Raw genomic sequence first — 19350 nt, forward strand, 5'->3', positions numbered from 1 at the left:
CTCGTAATTAGTGAGCAGTTGATCAATCACCAACTTTGAGTCCCCATACACTTCGAGACTTTGGATTTCAATTTCTAACATTGTTTGCAATCACACGATCAACGCCTGGTACTCTGCGACATTGTTGGAGCACAGTTCCCCAAGAGTGAAAGAATATGGCAATATCTGTTTTTGTGGAGAGACAAAGATAACACCAGCCCCTGCTTTATCTGCCCTAGATGAGCCATCGAAAAACATCTTTCAAGTAGAGAGGACCTCTGCAAGGAAGACTTCCTCTTCCGGGAATTCTTCTAAGATTTCCCAATCTGCTGGAATAAGGTGGTCTGCCAGGAAATCGGCTAACGCATGTCCTTTCACTACTTTAGCAGGCATATATACGATATCGTATTGGTTCAATAATAATGCCCACTTAGCCATGCGCCCGGTTAGAACTGGTTTAGATAATATGAACTTAACTGGATCGGCTCACGCCACCAAGTGCATTGTGTAAGCTTGCATGTAATGCCTCAACTTTTGAACGGCAAAGACGAGTGCAAGACACATCTTCTCTATCGGCGGATAATTCAGCTCAGATCCGGTGAGGGTCCGACTTAAGTAGTACAAGGCTTTCTCCTTTTTGGCTCATTTTCTTGGGCAAGAAGGGCCCCAAGTGATCTCTCTTGAGCCGCGATGTAAATGATAAGAGGTTTCCCGGCGATAGATGCACCCAACACCGGAGGATTTGCCAGGTATTTCTTTATGCTCTCAAAGACATTGCGACAAGCTTCATCCCATACAAATGGAACATCTTTCTTCATGAGTCGACTGAATGGTTGGCAGCGGCCCGCCAGGTTCGATATGAACCGTCTGATGAAGGCAAGTCGTCCTTGGAGGCTTTTCAACTCGCGCAAATTTCTTGACTCTGGCATTTCTTGGATGGCTTTAATTTTGGATTGGTATACCTCGATGCCTCGGTGCTTCACGATGAATCCAAGAAATTTACAGAACTAACGCCGAAGGCACACTTCAAAGGATTCATTTTTAACTGGTATTTGTGTAACATGTCGAACACTCTTCGTAGATCTTGCAGGTGATCACTTCTTTTCTTTGTTTTGACAACCAAATCATCAACATAGCATTCTACATACTTGTACAGCATGTCATCAAAAACGTTTTGCATAGCGCGTTGGTACGTTGTACCGGCATTTTAAAACCCGAATGGCATGACTTTATAGCAATAAATTCCTTTGAGAGTTCAAAATGCAGTGAGTTCCTCATCCTCTAAGGCCATCCTTATCTGGTTGTAACCTGATGATCCGTCTATGAATGAAAAAATCTCATGTCCAGTTGTCGCATCCACCATGAGCTCTATGATTGGCAAAGGGAAATAAGCTTTTGGACATAAAACCTCATTTGGTTAGATGGGACAAAGTTTGTAGACCTAAGCAGTTTGGGGTCCTGAAAACTGCCAAATAAAATGCGTCCCAAGCCCATCTTTTACGGAATCGACCCCCCCCCCCCCCCCGACTGTACAAGAATATGCGGGTAGGGGAAAACAATTCCCTACTGCGAGAGGGACGCCTCGCGAGCCGGGCTTGGAGCAATCAAGCTCAAAGAGCACTACTGGGCGGGCACCGCCTACCAAGCAAAGCTACATGCCTCATTTAAGTCACGAAAATCTACACAAACGCGGATTTGTCCGTTCTTCTTCTTGACATGAACAATGTTTGCGATCCACTTGGGATATTGAACCTCTCTAATGAAGCCTGCGGCAATCAACTTATCAACTTCTGCTTCAATTTGAGGAATAAGTTTTGTTCGAAAGCGTCTTTGTGTTTGCTTGGTTGGCGGAGCCTCCGGTTTGACAACAAGTCGATGAACTGCTACCTTTGGATCCAGGCCAGGTATTTCTTTGTACGTCCAAGCAAAGATATCTTTGTACACGAGCAACATATCAAGATATTCTTTTTCTTCTTCGGAACTTAAAGACGCACTCACAAAAATAGGTCTTGGGTCTTCCTATGTTCCCAAGTTAATCTCCTTAAGTTCATCCATAGTGGCTTGCCTCCCGTCTTCAAGTTTTGGAGGAGATTCGTCTACTTCAATTTCAAAATCTTCATGATCGTCTTCCTCTATGGCATTTGCTTCTGCCACCGTGACATGATAAGAGGTTTGGACAATGTCATCCTCACCGCTATTATTGAGGTTGCTATCTCCATTTTGGCCAGTGAATATGATGGTTTGTTGCTTCACTTTGAGTTGATCCGTGGAATCGACTTCCAACACACAATGCCTCTTTATGCATGACGGGATAAGACTTCAGTTTGTTTTGCTCTCCGTTCGACTACAAGTCGTTTTCCTCTTGCATATATGTCGTTCCTTAGGTGTTTGGATCCTTTTGAATGCGGGCTTTCGCGGAATGAGGTTTGACTTTTTCTTATCTTTGTCTGAACTTGACATCCTTTTGAATGCGGAAGTCTGAGTGGTTGTACTACCGATGCGATTGAAGAATGAACCTCTACTTGCTGTCATGTTCACATGGTCAAAAATCAACGCCCTTGAGATTGATCTATCAATACGTTCAGATGTTGCTCTTCGGGAACCTGGACGAATGCAATCGAACGACGAAATGCGAGGGGTTGACTGAACCTCTTGACTCTTCTGTTCAACTACCTCGACACTGATATGTTGCAAATTGGCTCACTCCGCCCTTCTTCTTCCTGAAATTCTGATTGGCTTGGTCGAAGTGAAACTGAGACCAGCTTTAGAAGAATCAATTGTTGCCCCTTGCTCTCTTAACTTCTTTTGTGGCTCATCGAGCTCATGCGTCATATTTGCTGCAGCTTGGTCGTCTTTTTTGCTTGATGAACGAAAGTCGTATCCGAGATTTTCTAACAACTTGCATGCGTTGGGATCGAACCCTTCACTTGTTATTTTCTTGGGCAGCGATTCATGTTCCGTCTTACCATGAATTGGCTTAACAAACCCATTTAGTGGTTGTTTTGCAGGATTTTGGTTGCTCACCTTTATTAATGGCAATGTTGATTCCTCCCTCAACAATTTCACGTCATCCTTTTTTAATTTTCGTGGGCACTCTTGTGACTTTGTCCCCACAAATGGAGACTCCCCCTCTCTTCGTCTAGACTTCGGAACATAGCGAAGGACCGGAAAGGCATGACTGACTTTTCTTTCCGCAGATGATGTTGCTGCTTCAGAGGAGACTTCTTGCGACACTTCACCATGAAGCTCACCATCTTTTGATTTGGCATCATTCTCCCTAAATTTAGCCGCTTTCCTCGTAGAGGGTACTCAGACCGGAAGGACTTCTTTTATTGACTCCTCATCTGTGTAGAATTTAGAATCCACAAAGTATGATTCAGCTTCGATGAATGGTTTGGTATCTCCTACCACGGTTTTCACACCTCCGCGGTAGAACTTGAAGCATTGGTGTAAAGTGGATGGCACGATGCCATTTTCATGTACCCATGGTCGTCCCAACAACAAGTTATAGGAGGTCTTCGCATCGATGACATGAAATAAGGTGTTTGATTTTAGCTCTCTGATGTCCATGTCTAGTCTGATCATCCCTATCACTCTTTGTCCTCCTTGGTTGACACCTTGAATCCTGAGATGACTCCTTGATAACTCATCAACGTTGATGCCGAGTTGAGACATGGTTGACTTGGCATGATATTTACTGCTGACCCTCCGTCTATAAGCATGCGATTCAACTTCCACTCTCGCATGTACCCTACCACAAAAAGAGGCTGATTATGTGGCTTAGAGCCCAATTGGAGGTCATCATCTGTGAAGTGAATGGTATCACAATACATCACACGCGCCACATTCCTTCATGCTTGTGGAGTGTTTTCCTACATCAATGAGTAACTCCATAAGCGCGCATCTCGTTGATTTTGGCAATTGCATCAAGTGAGAGAGGCTAAGTTGGAAAGGTATACTCTCTAATTGTTTCAACACCTCATTCTTCTTTAACACTTGTCTTGCACCTATTTCTCTAGCTTCAGGCTTTTCATCTTCTTTGGAGCTGACTTCACAACTTGTGGCCATTGAAGTGACCTTCGGTTGTTTTGTAGGCAAATGCTCTATTGACAAGTTCCGGCGAAGAGGCTTCCACAAATATGGAACGACTTTCGTCTCAAAACGCCCTCGTCTGTTCTCCTCCCGTCATGGAGGTGATTTTTTATGACTTGATCCGGTAACCGGTGAGTTTGACATCATACCTTTGCGAGTTCTTCTCCGGGTGACCAATATCCATCCTTCATCATCGACATTAGAGGCAACTTGGAGGGTAGGCGTGGAAGCAGGACATTCTTTAACTTCTTTGGACTTTTTATGCTCGCGCGCCTCCTTTGTGAAATAGAATGGTGCTTTCAACGAGTGAAAATGGAGTGGAACTGGATCGAACGACCCGAATTTTACAGTAGTGCAATTGATTTCAGCGACATCGTCGACGTCCAGCTCAATCTTCCCTTGCTTAGCGAGGTTCATTATCAAATCCTTGAGAACAAAGCACTTTTCTATAGAGTGACTAACGAGGCGATGATATTTGCAATACTTCGGATCGTTGACACAATACATTTCTTCTGGACCCTTGCACTCCGGAAGATCTATTATCTTATTTTTGAGCAGATCCTCTAACATGCCCGTCACATCAGAGTCTGGGAACATGTACGTCTTTCGCTCCATCTCCTTCAACGTGCGTTTACTCATATCGTAGGTTCAAGGAGGTTTCACCTTATTGAACTCTTTCTTATCCCGCGTAGAGATCATAACTGGTACAGTATTAATGACCATTGATTCTTTGGAAGACTTCTTCACAACTTTGTCAAATCTGCCTCCGAAGACTTTGTCTTTTTGTTGATCAATCAGGGACTCATTCTTTCCCTTATGACTTGCCAAGCTTTGTTCCATGTCGTGGGCTCGAGTAGCCAACTCTTCGAAAGAACGAGGCTTGATTCCTTGCAAGATGTATAGTCAATCAAAGTGCATCCCTTGGATGCACATTTCAACGGCTGACACCTCTGACAGTCGGTCCTTGCAATCAAGGCTAAGTGAGTGCCATCTATTGATGTAGCCGATCGCGAGTTCATCCTTCCGTTGCTTCGTCTTCGTTTGCTCCATCAAGCTCATCGTCCGCCTTGTACTATAGAATCGATTAAGGAACTCGCGCTCCATTTAGTCTCAACTGTCAACATACTCTGGCTCTAAGTCTGTATACCATTCGAAGGCATTTCTCTTCAACGAGCAAACAAACTGCTTGACAAGGTGATCGCCTTTTGTCCCGGCGTTACTGCAAGTCTCCCCAAAGTGGGCGACGTGCTGCTTTGGGTTCCATTTACCTTCAAATTGTTGGAAATTTGGTGGCTGATACCCCAGCGGCATCCTTAAGCTGTCGATCCTCTTAGTGTAAGGTTTGGAGTAAGTGAGGGAGTCACGAGAAGGACCTCTATATTGAGCCCGAATTGAGTTGGTGATGATGTCCTGCAATTGTTGGAGTGATAAGGAACCAAGCAAGTCGCCATCGTTTTTGGACGTTTCTCCCTTTTCATTTACTTTGCTCCTGTCAGGTGACCCTTTGGTGGAGTTCTTATCATTGTGATCTTCCAACTTGCTATAGAGCTCAGCGATTTGCACATCCTTTTCTTCAACTGTTCGGGTGAGCTTTTCAACCATCTCCAACAGATTGGAGAATTGCTCCTCGATTGTGGATGCCCCCGTCACCAAGACCTGCACATTGTCAGAAGAGGATTCATGTGCCATAGAATGAAAGTTATCGCCATCTTTTTTGGGACTTCCATGGTATGACGCCGTGCCTGATTCATCATCAGAGAAAACGTCTTCCAGGAGGCATGCTTTATTGCTCCTAAACTCTCCAAGGTGATGACTGGTTGATGAGGCTTACTAGCAAGTGCCATAAATATCGTGGGTTGAGCTCTAGCCACGCTCCGGGTGACAAGGGCAATCGGTTCACTCTTTAATTTGGAGAATGCTTGTTTGGATTTCTTGACCAGCTCAGCCTCTCTGTTTGACCTCGTGGTTGTGGACTTGAATTTATTCGATGGAATGGCTTGGTTGTTCTTGGAAGCCATCGCACAAACGAAAGATTTATTCGGAGAAGGAGATGAGAGGCCAAAAATGTCCCACTTGGTGTGCCAATTTGTAGAACGGGAATCTGAAAACAAACGAGAATGCAGACACGTGTACAAATATAAAAAATGTGATTTATTGAATATCAAGCGCGGGGTTACAATCTTTGTGAACTCCTCTGATTCTATCTCCGTATATGACTTGGCTCAAGGGTGACGTGCACTTGATCTTGAGAATTTGAGTTTGATTTGGATTTGGATTTGATGAAGAACGAGCGATTTGGTAGCTTGATGATTCTTCGTGGACTTGAGTTTGGATTTGGATTTGATGAAGAACGAGCGATTTGGTAGCTTAACGATTATTCGTGGACTTGAGTTTGGATTTGGATTTGATGAAGAACGATGGATTTGACAGCTTGATGATTCTTCGTGGGCTTGAGTTTGGATTTGGTGAAGAACGATCGACTTGGCAGCTTGATGATTCTTTGTGAACTTGAGTTTGGATTTAATGAAGAACGATCGACTTGACAGCTTGATGATTCTTCGTGGATTTGATGATCTTCGTGAACTTGATGATCTTCGTGGACTTGAGAGACTTCGGGATTTGTCGAGAGTGATCTTGCTCAAGTGATTTTCTCTCTTCTTCTCAAGTCCCCCATCTTCATGTTGAAGGGGGTATTTATAGTGTCAAAGTTTCTATTTTGTACAATATTTTAATGACACTAAATTAATAATTTTTTTAATTGTATAATTAAATCAATGTGTATTTTCTGATTAATTTAAAATTAGTTATTCTCATAACTAAATTAAACAGAAAATAATTGACTTAATTATAACCGTTAAGGAATTTATTAATTTAATTAAATGTCCGATTACCATTTCGAACCGTCAATGACATTCAATTTTTTCGATTTAAGTCGGAATCACGTAGCTTCGATTACGATCATCCGTTTATGTGCTGACACGAGTTTTTTTTTATTCAGATCCGCACTAACTTTGTTTACTTTTAGCTACGTGTGCAATTTTGTCGGGCTTTTGGTCTATTTAATTATTTAACGAAAATAATTTACTTCATTAAATTTCATGTGTCTACAAACACTTCTACTAGTAGATTGTACTTTCACCAATCTCATGTCCCTCTTAAGAAAGAAGTAACGAAGAAGAAGACTCCTGGCTCAGGGACACTTGTACGGCGTTCTTGCAATTCGGTATCCTTTTGATTTCTACCATCTAAAAGTCTAGGCATCATTGTCACTCCAAGCAACCCAACCCGACACACAAGTGTTTCTTTCTCTTGGGGCCATTAAAGACTAACAAAGGAATCAATCCGGTAAATCTCATATAGAAGAGACCAAAAGTAGAACCTTCAGAGATACTACTAAACTCTGGTTCATTCTGTTTTGAGTTTTTGCATGAAGAATAATTTGGCCTCTCCCAAGTTACAATATAGTAATCAAACTTTAACATTAACAAATTGGAAAGAAATATCAGAGAAACCCATCAAGGAGGGGATTCTCTTCTGGTGGGTCATTGTTCCATTTGTCTCATTGTAGAAGAAGAAGAAGAAGAAGAAGAAGATAGACTCATGGATAAGCAATCAATCAAGCTCAAAGCATCGCGTGTCAATTAATACCGGACCAGATGAAGAAGAATCGTCATGAATCATGAATCTTCACTCCAACTCAGAGAAACAGGTTGAAATATCTTTCACACAAAACTCCAACTCTAGCACCATCATCATTCATAAGCCATCATCTTTGATCCAATAATTCAACTTGCCTCTAGCCACCATAGTTTGAAATTAATCCACCCTTTTCTGTTTAAAACCGACCTCCTTTTCTTTGGTTACTAAATCTCAATACCCAAAACAGAGAGAAAAAATAATAATGGATCTTGATGAGTGGGAGTACCTCCCTGATGATGCCTTTCTTGATTTCCATGAAGAAAATGAGAAGAAGGTCTTGTTTAGCAAGCGCTACTTCGACTCGAAAAGTGTGTTCAATACGTACCACGACTACTACATAGTCCAATCACCCAATTCTTCTACTTCTAAGAAGCTTAATCAAGTAGATCATCCTGCCGTGCCTCCCAAACAACTTGCCGTTCCTGTTCAACTTCAACTGCTTCCTCCACCAATCTTTGTCAGATCCACACAGACACCATATCATGAAGGAAAGCAAGAGACTCTTGTGCCATTTTCAGCAGCAGGTGCTGATGTTACAGGTACTAGAGAAAGAGGAGGAGGAGGTGAAGGTGATCAAGACCCCCTACTCTCCCAAGTTTACTTCAAGAAGACTAGCTGGGAACCCGAATCTGTCGACATGAAAATGGACTCGCCAAGGTCTCCTACCAGAGCAGGATTCGGATTTGGATTCGTGCATCAAACCACTAGTGATTCCACTGCTGGAGGAGCCAAGTTTCAGTTTGATGAGTGTAATGGTGAGGCCAAAGTCAGCTCTCCAAGAATGAAAACCAAAAACAAAGAGGAGGAGAAGGAGGATGATGATCAAGGAAAGAGGGAGAACAACAACAACATATGGAAGATGAGCTTGACTGGAATCGGAGCTATTTGCTCTTTTGGATTTGCTGCAGCTACCATTTGTATTCTGTTTTTGGGAAGCCACCACCAAAGCAACAAACAGAACCACAAACACTTCCAGATCTACACTGATGACAATAAGGTGTGCATTTCATTCCACTTGTTTGATCATGAGTTGGGTAAATTGTTGGTAGCATTTGAAATCTTCCAGTACCAATAATGATGCGATTGACCTGATCAAACCCCATTTTGCGATGCAGAGTATTCAGGAGGTGGTTCATCGAGCAACCAAGTTCAACGAGACATATACAGCAGTGAGAGGGGTACCTCTAAGCAGAGCTCATATAACATCTGGAGGTTACTATACAAGTGCTCTATAAGACCCCCAACTTGGCCATTGCTTGGTCTGCAAAATCTTGTTCTGTATATCACAATTAGCCCTGTTACTTTGTTGTAGTATAGTTTTCTGAGTCCATTTTTCTCTTTTGTAAATTCTTATACAAGGCTTTGCAACTGGATTACTTGCAATAATGGGATAAAACCACAAATCATTATTTGTGGAATTCTCGGCAATTATTTGTCGTTTGGGTCTGAATGATGTGTTATGATGAAGTCATGGGCCTACTTTTCTATCTCTAATAACAAGAACATAATCCAACAGAAATTAGCAGCAGAAGCTCTCAGCTATCAAAAGTTATCCACTCATGTAATGAATCAGAATAGCGTATATGCCTGTTGAGGGCGAAATCACAGAGCACCAACCACGGTAAAAATAAAGCTCAGAGCTTGACAAGAAAAAAGGTAGAACTTTCATAGTGGTGAGATCAGAGTTGGTGTTCAATTCAGAAACACGGACCAACAAGTTGCTTATCACGCCCATAAAAGATTTGAGGAAGAAAGAAGCTTTCCCATCTCAGAGACTTAAATACATGTAAACACGGAAATTCCACAAAAGATTCGGATCTCAATTCAGGGTCTGAAAAATTCCACAAAGGATTCAAATGCAGTTTTTGATTTGGTAGAAAATGGATTCGGGGGCTTAAACTCTGTATTTGAATCCCAAAACAAACAAGAAATGTCCGAAGCGGAGTTTGGAAAAAGAAAGAAAAAGGATGAACACATAGAATGAAGAACATCCTTACTTCAATCTCGCTTCAAATTGCTGTGCGCCCATGTCTGAACCAAACGGCATTGATTTTACAGTTTGATTATTCGTGGGCGGAGACCAAGAACGAGGGGAAGAAAAAAAGAGGAAGATGGATGTGTGAGGGTGCTTGGAGGACTCCCAGTAGAACAGAGAGAGTCCCCTCAAAACGCCTCGCTCAATCCAACGCAGAGATTGGATTGAGATTACTGTTCGCCTCCTAACTACGCCCACAAATACCAATTTCGATTCGTAAGGCAACTCAAAAGAGGCAAATTTTGAACACAAAACCAAACGAAACCCTAAACCCCAAAACATCAGAAACAATGTCGGCAAGCACGATTTTATAGACAGGTTATGTGATGTCGATTTCCTTTATTACCCCTGAAATGCCCTTTCTTTTTTTTACCCACGCCAAAAACTCACCCAAAGTTAAATCGATGTTACCACTGTAATGAAACCATATTAAGATGTCTTTTGATGCTATTTTCTATATAATGAAACCGTATTGAGAACTCTCGAATTTGATCTCGGACGCTACATTGTCGAAACTTGGTCGGAGATTCACACGGGTGGAGTTGTCCATGTAAAACATTTCTGACCATCCCTCTCTCACCATCTTTCACAAAAAGTGTACATTCACTTGAGCATGTGTTCCACTTGAGCATTTGGATTGCTGGTGTAAATCCATGATGCGGAGTTTCATTTACTACTGCTTGTCTAAAAAGGCCCTTGAAGAAATTTGTCGATAACCTTTGTTAATTTACAGTTTATAATTTACAGTTTGTTTGCATATACCAACGTTGTTCACTCTGAGACATTATAGAACCTTTGCTCCTAGGAATTGTATGTACATATTGGATACCTTGGATCAATATACAGAACCTAAATCTGCCTATATGGAAGCCGATCAAATCAACACCTCCATAAATAAATAATCAAACCACCTAAATGAGATATCACGGGCACACATGGAGCCATAGATTATCAACATCTCTCATAATGTAAACTCCATCAAGTTGTATGAGAATATTTCTTTATTAATCTACGTATAGGAAAGGAAATGATTTACAATGATAGTCTACGTATACCGCTTTATGATTTTGTTCGCCTCCTTGTAAGTGTGATACAGTGACGTCTGACTAAAATGGAGACATTCTTTCTCAGCATTTAACAGAAATAAGCCATCCAAATTTTTCCATATCTAGAGAAAGGCACTTGTGAAATGCAGAAACATCCTACCAAAAGAAAACATAGGATAAGATTATTACATAAAGCAGATGACTCTGGATTATGAAGATCATCGTAGGATGCATCATCCACGATACCTTCTAAACAGACACATAGTAACATGCTAAACTGTAGGACCCCAAGTTCAATATTACTATCAATGGTTACAGATTTGATATACTGAGGATTCCCTTTATTGGTAAAGGTTCAAAATAAAAAAGTGGTTAAAATAAAAGTTAAAAAAGTGTGTGTGTGTGTGTGTGTGTGTGCGGTTTTAGTGTTATCTGAGCCTGTTTTTCTTGTGCGGGAAATGTTATGTCATTTCATTTTCATGAACTATATGATGAGGACATCATGGCTAAACCTTAAGCTTATTCAACAAAGGAATTGGAAGGAAATGATAATAGCAGCTTGGAGGGAAAGCTGAGTCTGATTTTAGAAGTCTCTTAAGCTTTGGGGTTCTTTCAAATTTCTGTTTGTGTTTTTCAGATTTCATTATAGTTTAGGAGTTTAACCCGTTATTAGGTCTTTATGTTTCAGTTTTAGAAATTTCAGAATTATGATTAGTCTTAATGTTAGTTAGTTAATGTCCGTTATCTGCTCTAGCACATATAAGTGCAGGTGTCAATTGGCTGAGATATTTTATGTACTTATGTTGAATAAGAATTATCAGAGTCATTTCTAAGTTTTCCTGTGATGGGATTAGGGTGAGAAAACTGGGAGATTCCTAAATGAAATTGTTCTAGGTGTGCAGCCTAGTTTGTTGATCCTGCTATCTAAGAAGTGAGTGTGCTGCATCACTATAACATGTTAATAACCATAGGGACCTGTTCTGAACTTCCGCACACAGTAATAAAAACAACAATTATCTCATCCCATGTGCCCGGAAACACTTCATGTATATGACATAAAGTAAAGGATTGCAATCTGTTTGTAATTATTTACACGTGAGCATATAGCAAAATCAACTTCATTAAATTGCTGAAATTGCAGATGGTGACGGAAAGGATCTAAAAATGTGCTGTGGTGGATAATTCCTGGAGGATTTTGAAGATATTTATCAATGATTTTTATATTTGTTCAGAAGTAAGTTGCATATCTCCGAGGAAAAGAAAATGCACAGTGCCTTTTGACAAAGACAAAGTCAAGTTTTTCTTGCTAAAACGGAAAAGAAAAACTTCAAGTAGGAATTGCTAAATAGCATCATTTAATTATATTTATTTGCAGATCATTCTGCACGGCTTCTATGTCAATATTGCACTATGCCAATGTGAATCATAGTAGAATTTTTCTTGACAATAGAGGGGCCAGAAAAATGCAATACACTATAATCCCCGACATTGGCCAAACGAGGACAGTATATATAGCCAAATGGGGTGTATCCTACATATATATAAATCAGAAAGGAAATATTCATGAATAAGATGTCTCACTTTCGGTCCATGGCACGTCTTGGAAAGGGTATTCGAAGCTTGAAATTATCACCCTGATAAGCAGCCTAAGAAAGCAACAGAATAGTAACAAAACAATATTATGTCAAAACTGGAGCAAATAGTATTTTGAATTGGGTAAAAACTAAAGAACAATTCGCATAACATTGAGTAGAAAAAATAATAAGAGGCGAAAAAGGTCTTCGTGAAATAATGATGTTAGAAAAGAGTCATACAACACTAGTTTCAATTTATAAAAAGACCAAGATTTCCTTCTATTTCAGGCACACAACCCCACAACAGCCATGGAAGAGAATTAACTTATTACAGATATTCAAAGCCTAATAAAGATTGGAAAAACCTTGACATTAAAACCAAGGGCATCCAAGTCCAAAATGTATGCAAAGTCCACCTGCAGAAAAACCGAAAAATACAATAAAAATCACCTCCCATTAACTCTTCATATTTGTTAGTGTGAAATGCATTTGAAGCATATGTATACAAGAAATAAATGAAAATTAACTCATATTGCTATCCCTGCACACCCAAAAAATATCCCTCTGTATGTTTGTCTTGTAATATTTTATAATCCAAATGGACCTGAATAAAAAATTTATAACTCACCCTAGTATTTCAAGCAAGTATTATGACTAATGGCACCAAATGCATAGGCATATTGACATCCATACATCAAGAAATAATGGAAAAACCAAGGAAAAAAAACAGCAATCATTTCTTACAAGTTAATTACATGAGTTTTACAATGTGGTGAAACTTACCGGAATTGAAGTCGAGTGCTGCACAATGGCTTTAGTATCTTCAGCATGATCCTTATTCATATGAGACTAGCAAACAATAGTTTCCAGATTCAATTAGAAAAAGGCAAAATAATTCAGAATTAAGAAAGTACTGCAACAGGTTTTGTAAATTGAGCAATAGGATCAACTTTTGCAGCTTTATACTCCTCGCTGATGAACTCTGGAAGTAAAAGAAGTGATTTAGGAGATCAATTATGAATGTTTGAATAATATCTCGAGAATAATTTATTTTTTCTTTTGTTGGAAAAGGTTATTTAGCAAGCATGAAATTTTGTATTTCAGGACTGAACAACCAAGGAAAAATATGTTTGAGTTTCAATATAAAGAGTTAGAAAAAAAAAAGTTGAGTAGATATATGTATGTATATGAGGACCAAATAAGAAAAGAAGCTGTTTCAATACAAACCTCCTGATCCTAATAAGGCTGTTGCAACCCCTGACACGTAGCGCACAACTTTTGGTTCAATACGCATGAAATGGAAGTCACCAAAGTCAACCTTCACATTGCATGTGATCATTGAACATCAATAATAGAAGTAGGCGCAACCATCAGCGAGATAACCATGCATCAGAATAAGAGTGCGTAAGTTACCCAAAATGCGTCAGGATGCTTGGCCAAATAAGCAGTTCGAATGGCTGCTTGATCCTTCTCAGAAACCTAAAGAATCTTGGATGATTTAGTTGGTTTTCCAACCAACACAGATAGAGCACTTCAAACACCAAGAAAATTTGGAAAAAAGGTATTACTTACAGGAACTGCATCACCATGCACAGTGACTAACAAATCAGTCCTGTCATCAGGATCTTGAGCCACAAGCAATGAGCACTTGGGATTCTGAGTTAAATCCTATAAAAATAAAACATGAGATAAAAATATTAAACAGATAAAATGAAAAAAAATCAACCAATAACAAACATGAAAATCAGATATTATAAAAATCAATCAGAAGACCCAGAACCGCAGATCATAAAAACTTGACTTGGCTGGTTCGAATGCTCGAAACGCCAGAAAAAAAAACCACAAGAAACATATAGGAAGTTTAAAAATTGATGTCCTTGTTGCCTTCTAACACGAGCTTCTGAAAATTCACATATGTATCTCTGTACTGATACCGTATGATTATAGCTTATCGGCAATTTTTCATGTCTCTACTTATAATCCACCGATTCAACATTGTGTGATCATTATGCAATCCAAACACATTTCAAAAATCAACGAAAACAATATCTGAAGTTGGAAAAGTAGTAGTGTGGGTGTGGGGGCAAACCTTGGTATGAAGAGCCAAAGTGCTGACAGCTAGAATGGGAGATCCATCGGCATCACATGCAAAGTCGACCATGGATCCTGATGGATAGCCCTCATACTTCTGCACATACCAAACACACGAAATCATCAAATATGAACTCATGAATTGGAATTGGAAGAACCAAACATCATGATGGATCAAACTGACATGTGAGAGAGTGGAGAGCACTCCACGAACACTGCGGTCGAGGAGAGTTCGGATTTCCTCAACCGGGGGAAGACGACAAGCCTTTTCCTGATGAGACTGAATCAACTGAAACATGTTGCCTGCATCTCCCTGCTTCTGATTCAACAGCAAACAAACAAATCAACTCTGACAAGTTTGTGTTAATGTGTATGAGAACAAGAGCGAGAGAGAGAGAGAGATGAGTGAATATAAGGGACCTGAGTGGAAGAGGCTGGAGGAGTTGACTGAGTGGAAGCGGCAGCCATGGAGAAACGACGACGACGAGTTCTCCTCCTGGAGAAGGTAGGAAGAGGAGGAGGGTGAGAGGGGTATTACGGGAATTTAAGGAGAATAGCGGGGAGGTCTGCCATGGCGTCACCGCAATCCTCATCATCACCGTCATCACCATTTCTACCAAACCAAACCAAACCACCCTCCCTCTCTCTCTCTCTCTCTCTCTCTCTCTCTCTCAGCTTTTCCTCTTTTTATTTTAGAGGTGGCAAAGATCCGAAAAGACTGAATCCTTCACGGACCGGGTCTGTTAAAAATTGGTCTCAGTACGTTAGTAGTCCGGCCAGAGTTCGTTATTGTAATGAGCCGTGTCGGGCTGAGATATATTAGCTCATGAGTCCGGCCCGTTCTGAACCCATTTTGAATCAGGCACAGCCCGAGCACGATAAATTCATGTCTCGATCCGTTAAACACATAAATTTATATTATTTATATAAATATTTAAATAATTATCATTATTAAACTTGAATATTATACCTTTTAAATTAAAATTTCTTAATTATTTCATTATTTTAACTATAATATTTCACAAATATTATTAAAGTAGTGAAGAAAATGTCATTATTTTAACATACGTAACGTTTAGAAATAAGATTATGATATATATTGTAATATATTATTTATTTTACTATTCTAGATAGTTATATAAAACAAATATTTTAATTACATAATTTTTTTTAAAATTATGTCCCATAATGCTAATGGGTCGGGCCGGGCTTAATGTTTAAGCAAATGGGTTAGCCCGAGACTGACACGATAAATAAATTTGCCGGCCGAGCACGAGCACGATTTTGGCCCACTTAAATTAGGCCGGGCCGGTCCGGCACGGCCCATTTACCAGCACTATTTTATTTATTTTCTTATTTTTTTTTGTTTTCTTTTCCCCGTGGTGGAGTTTTGAACGCTAAGTTGCCATTTTGAACCAGTAGAATGAATTCTAGAGAATAACTATATTTGTATTGATAGACATATGGTCTTATATATAAGCATTACATCAAAAATCCTGATAAATTTGGGATAAGATAACATTCCTTAACTAGTTAGGCTATACTAATTAGGACATTATACACTAAGAATGCATAAGAGATGATTTTCCTACAACACTCCCCGTTGTATTGTGACCCTAATGTGACATAGTGCAATATTGTTGCCTCGGTAAAAAAACTTTGTCAAGCAAAACAAAAACCTCTTAAGTAAAATTAAAAGCTTTGGTCGAAAGAGAAAAAGAGCACAGCGCACTAACTACAAATAGTCAATGCATGAGACGTAGACTCCCTCTGATGTCTACAAAACTGCTCCCCCTGATCCTTAACTCAATCTTGGAGCTCTAATAGACGACGCAAGTCAATGTGCAATGCATCTCACATGCTTCACAAATGTAGATTTTGGAAGAGACTCAGTGAAAAAATATGTCACATTATCCTTAGAACGAATCTGATTAACTTGGATATTCAACATCTCTTGTTGTTGCTGATTATGAAAGAACTTTGGCGAAATATGATTTGTGCTATCACCCTTAATGTAACCCCTAACTTCATCTGCTCAATGCAAGCAGCATTATTTTCGTAAAGACATGTAGGTTTAACTGTAGTAGAACTTAATCTACAAGCCTCTCGAATATCAGTAATGATTGCTCAAAGCCAAATGCACTCTTTGAATGCTTCATGCAATGTTATCATCTCAAAATGATTCGAGGAAGTAGCAACAAGGGTTTTCTTGGTTGATCTCCAAGAAACCGCTGTATTCCCCATGGTAAAAACATAACTAGTTTGGGAATGTCCTTTGTATGGATCCCTAAGGTATCCAACATCAGCAAATCCTACCAACTCATCACTAGAAGTTGTAGGGAATGAGGAATTGTCATTCAAGTGCAAAAAACCAGCACCGGAGGCGACATTGGCGGCGGCAGCGGCTACGGCAACGACAGAGCCTTGTCCAGCTTTCTGGGAGAGCATGGCGGCGACGTTGTGTCGATCTTCACCATCATTCTTGTTGGAATAGCACTTTTCTTGTCGAAATACTGATAATACAATCCCATATCAATTGAACCTTTCAACTACTTAAAGATGTTCTTAATACTGGTCCAATGACGCATAGTTGGTGCAGAACTAAACCTTGCCAACAAGTTCACTGAGAATGCAATGTATGGACGAGTACATTGAGTTAGATAAAGCAAAGCTCCTATAGCACTCAAATATGGATATTCATAACCAAATATCTCTTCATCGTCATGTTTCGGACGGAATGGATCTTTCTTGGTATACAGACTTCTTACGACCATGGGATTACTAGAAGAGTGCATAACTTTGTCCATACAGAATCACATGAGCATCTTTTGGACGTATGCATACTGGTGTACAAGGATTCCACCAACTTATGCTTAATTTCCAAACCTAAGCAAAACCGAGTCTTTCTCATGTCTTTCATATCAAATTATGTTTTCAAGTAGCTTATCGTCTCACCAATCTCATTAAGAGATCCAATTATGTTCATGTCATTGACATAGACAACTACTATAGCAAAACCAGAACTATTGCGTTTGATAAACACCCAAGGGAACAGTTCATCATTCTTGTATCCCTTCACAATCATTTATTCGCTCAAACGTGTGTACCACATTCTACCGGACTATTTAAGTCCATAAAGTGAGCGTTGTAACCTAATGGCATAGGCATTGCGTGGCTTACTTGACTTTGGTACTTGAAGTCCATCAGGAACCTTCATGTATATCTCCGTATCTAGATCCCCATAAAGATACACGGTCACCATATCTAATAGCTGCATGTCTAGCTTTTTAGATACCACTAGACTTATCAAATATCGGAATGTAATGATATCCATAACCGGAGAATACGCCTCCTCATAGTCAACACTAGGACGCTGAGAGAATCCTTAAGCAACAAGTCACACTTTATACTGCAGGACTTCGCCTTTCTTATTCAGATTACGAACAAAGACCCATTTATGTCTAACATGCTTAACATTCGGCGGTACTTCAATGACCGGGCCAAAAACTTGCCTTTTATTCAGAGAGTCTAGTTCCGTTTGGATTGCTTCCTTCCATTTCAGCTAATCTGCTCTTTGTTGACATTCTTCAACTGAGCGCAATTCTATGTCGTCATCATCGATGATTTCCCGAGCGACAGAATAACCAAACACATCATCTATCCGCATGGAATTCCTATCCATGACTTCTAGAGCATTTAACTCGCTCAATGAGATTTCTTTGTTCTCTAATATCAACAATGAGTCTGAAGCGTCCCTCAAATCATCAAGTGTTGATACATGGACATAGCTATAATCATAGATAATCTCGAAGCTCGAGTTGTCTGAGTCTATGATGAGTGGATCAATTTGTGCCTTGACTTTAGCTCTTTTTCTTGGCTGTGAGTCAGTGGAACCTTTTGGCCTTCCCCCTCTTCTTGGGAGGAGTCGAGATTGTCGTCGTGCCTCCACCTAAGGTACGGCGACAATCTTGCCTAAAGTTCAAGACTTCTAATCTCGCATGACAGTTTGCAGCAGGTATACTCGATCTCGTCACTTTTGCAATATTCGTAAAGGCGTCAGGCATCGATTCTGCCACCTTATATAACTGCAAAATACGTTGCACTTCAATCTTAGGATGAGATGTGCGAAGATCCCAATGAGACATAGTGGGGTTATTCCACGTCAATTCTCGACGTTTATCTTATGCAAATGTGTTCTTATCTCTCCCTAAATGCTGGAAGTGTGTCTCATTGAAGTGACAATCTGCAAATCTAGCATTAAAGAGGTCTCCTGTTTGAGAGTCAATGTAGCGGATAATCGTTAGAGAGCTATATCCAACCTAAATTATCATTCGTCTCTGTGAACCCATTTTCTTACGCAGTAGAGGCGTAATAGGCACATAAAATGTGCAACCAAACGTGAGTAAATGTGAAATGTCAGCCACATATTCAGTTACCAACTGGTACGCACTAACAAGTTGTTTGGCGATGGGTCTGAAACGAATAAGTACATCTGCATGCAAGATTGCATATCCCCAAGCAGTTATGGGCAAATTACAATGCATAACTAAAGCCCGAGCTATAAGTTGTAACCGTTTAATTTTTGCTTCTGCCAATCCATTCTGAGAATGAACGTGGGGTATGGGATGTTCAACATCTATCACGATTAACATACAATATTCATCAAATGTATTCGAAGTGAATTCTCATGCACTATCTAGTCTAATAGACTTAATTGGATGGTCAGAGTGGTGAGCCCTGAGTTTAATTATTTGAGCAAGGAGCTTCGGAAATGCAACAATGCATGTGGACAATAGATCGACATGTGACCATGTGTTGATGCATCAACCAGAAC

The 19350-nt window shown here is 40.0% G+C and overlaps 2 protein-coding genes and 3 non-coding genes across 5 annotated transcripts; 1 reads left to right on the forward strand and 4 right to left on the reverse strand.

Moving 5' to 3' along the window:
• Positions 1-7677: 7677 nt before the first annotated feature.
• LOC126795202 (uncharacterized) lies at positions 7678-9143 on the forward strand. Its single transcript, XM_050522051.1, has 2 exons — positions 7678-8767; positions 8886-9143. The coding sequence occupies exons 1-2, from the start codon at positions 7973-7975 to the stop codon at positions 9003-9005; spliced, it is 915 nt and encodes a 304-aa protein (XP_050378008.1). The 5' UTR covers positions 7678-7972; the 3' UTR covers positions 9006-9143.
• A 157-nt stretch (positions 9144-9300) lies between these two features.
• On the reverse strand, positions 9301-9382 carry LOC126805374 (small nucleolar RNA U54). The gene has a single exon (XR_007674044.1). It is a non-coding gene; the product is annotated as a small nucleolar RNA U54 (small nucleolar RNA).
• Positions 9383-9698: 316 nt separating this feature from the next.
• LOC126805417 (small nucleolar RNA snoR138) lies at positions 9699-9848 on the reverse strand. Its single transcript, XR_007674085.1, has one exon. It is a non-coding gene; the product is annotated as a small nucleolar RNA snoR138 (small nucleolar RNA).
• A 35-nt stretch (positions 9849-9883) lies between these two features.
• LOC126805389 (small nucleolar RNA U19) lies at positions 9884-10004 on the reverse strand. Its single transcript, XR_007674059.1, has one exon. It is a non-coding gene; the product is annotated as a small nucleolar RNA U19 (small nucleolar RNA).
• A 725-nt stretch (positions 10005-10729) lies between these two features.
• Positions 10730-15147, reverse strand: LOC126795222 (uncharacterized). Its single transcript, XM_050522068.1, has 11 exons — positions 14937-15147; positions 14701-14835; positions 14515-14613; positions 13998-14093; positions 13839-13904; positions 13653-13743; positions 13340-13407; positions 13209-13274; positions 12791-12841; positions 12433-12497; positions 10730-11007 (listed from the first exon to the last, which is right to left on the reverse strand). Exons 1-11 carry the CDS (start codon positions 14982-14984, stop codon positions 10974-10976), a joined length of 819 nt encoding a protein of 272 aa, XP_050378025.1. The 5' UTR covers positions 14985-15147; the 3' UTR covers positions 10730-10973.
• Positions 15148-19350: the final 4203 nt, after the last annotated feature.

Source organism: Argentina anserina, chromosome 1 (genome assembly GCF_933775445.1).
Source record: "Argentina anserina chromosome 1, drPotAnse1.1, whole genome shotgun sequence".
NCBI classification, from domain to species: Eukaryota; Viridiplantae; Streptophyta; class Magnoliopsida; order Rosales; family Rosaceae; genus Argentina; species Argentina anserina.

Bases quoted from the DNA above. Each gene is read 5' to 3' on its own strand.
- LOC126795202 (XM_050522051.1), top strand. From the start codon at position 7,973: ATGGATCTTGATGAGTGGGAGTACCTCCCTGATGATGCCTTTCTTGAT. The intron at 8,768-8,885 runs GTGTGCATTTCA...TTTGCGATGCAG, and splicing joins TCTACACTGATGACAATAAG to AGTATTCAGGAGGTGGTTCA.
- LOC126795222 (XM_050522068.1), bottom strand. From the start codon at position 14,984: ATGGCTGCCGCTTCCACTCAGTCAACTCCTCCAGCCTCTTCCACTCAG. The intron at 14,614-14,700 runs GTCAGTTTGATC...TGGTATGTGCAG, and splicing joins TGCTCTCCACTCTCTCACAT to AAGTATGAGGGCTATCCATC. The intron at 13,905-13,997 runs GTAAGTAATACC...AAGATTCTTTAG, and splicing joins TGCATGGTGATGCAGTTCCT to GTTTCTGAGAAGGATCAAGC.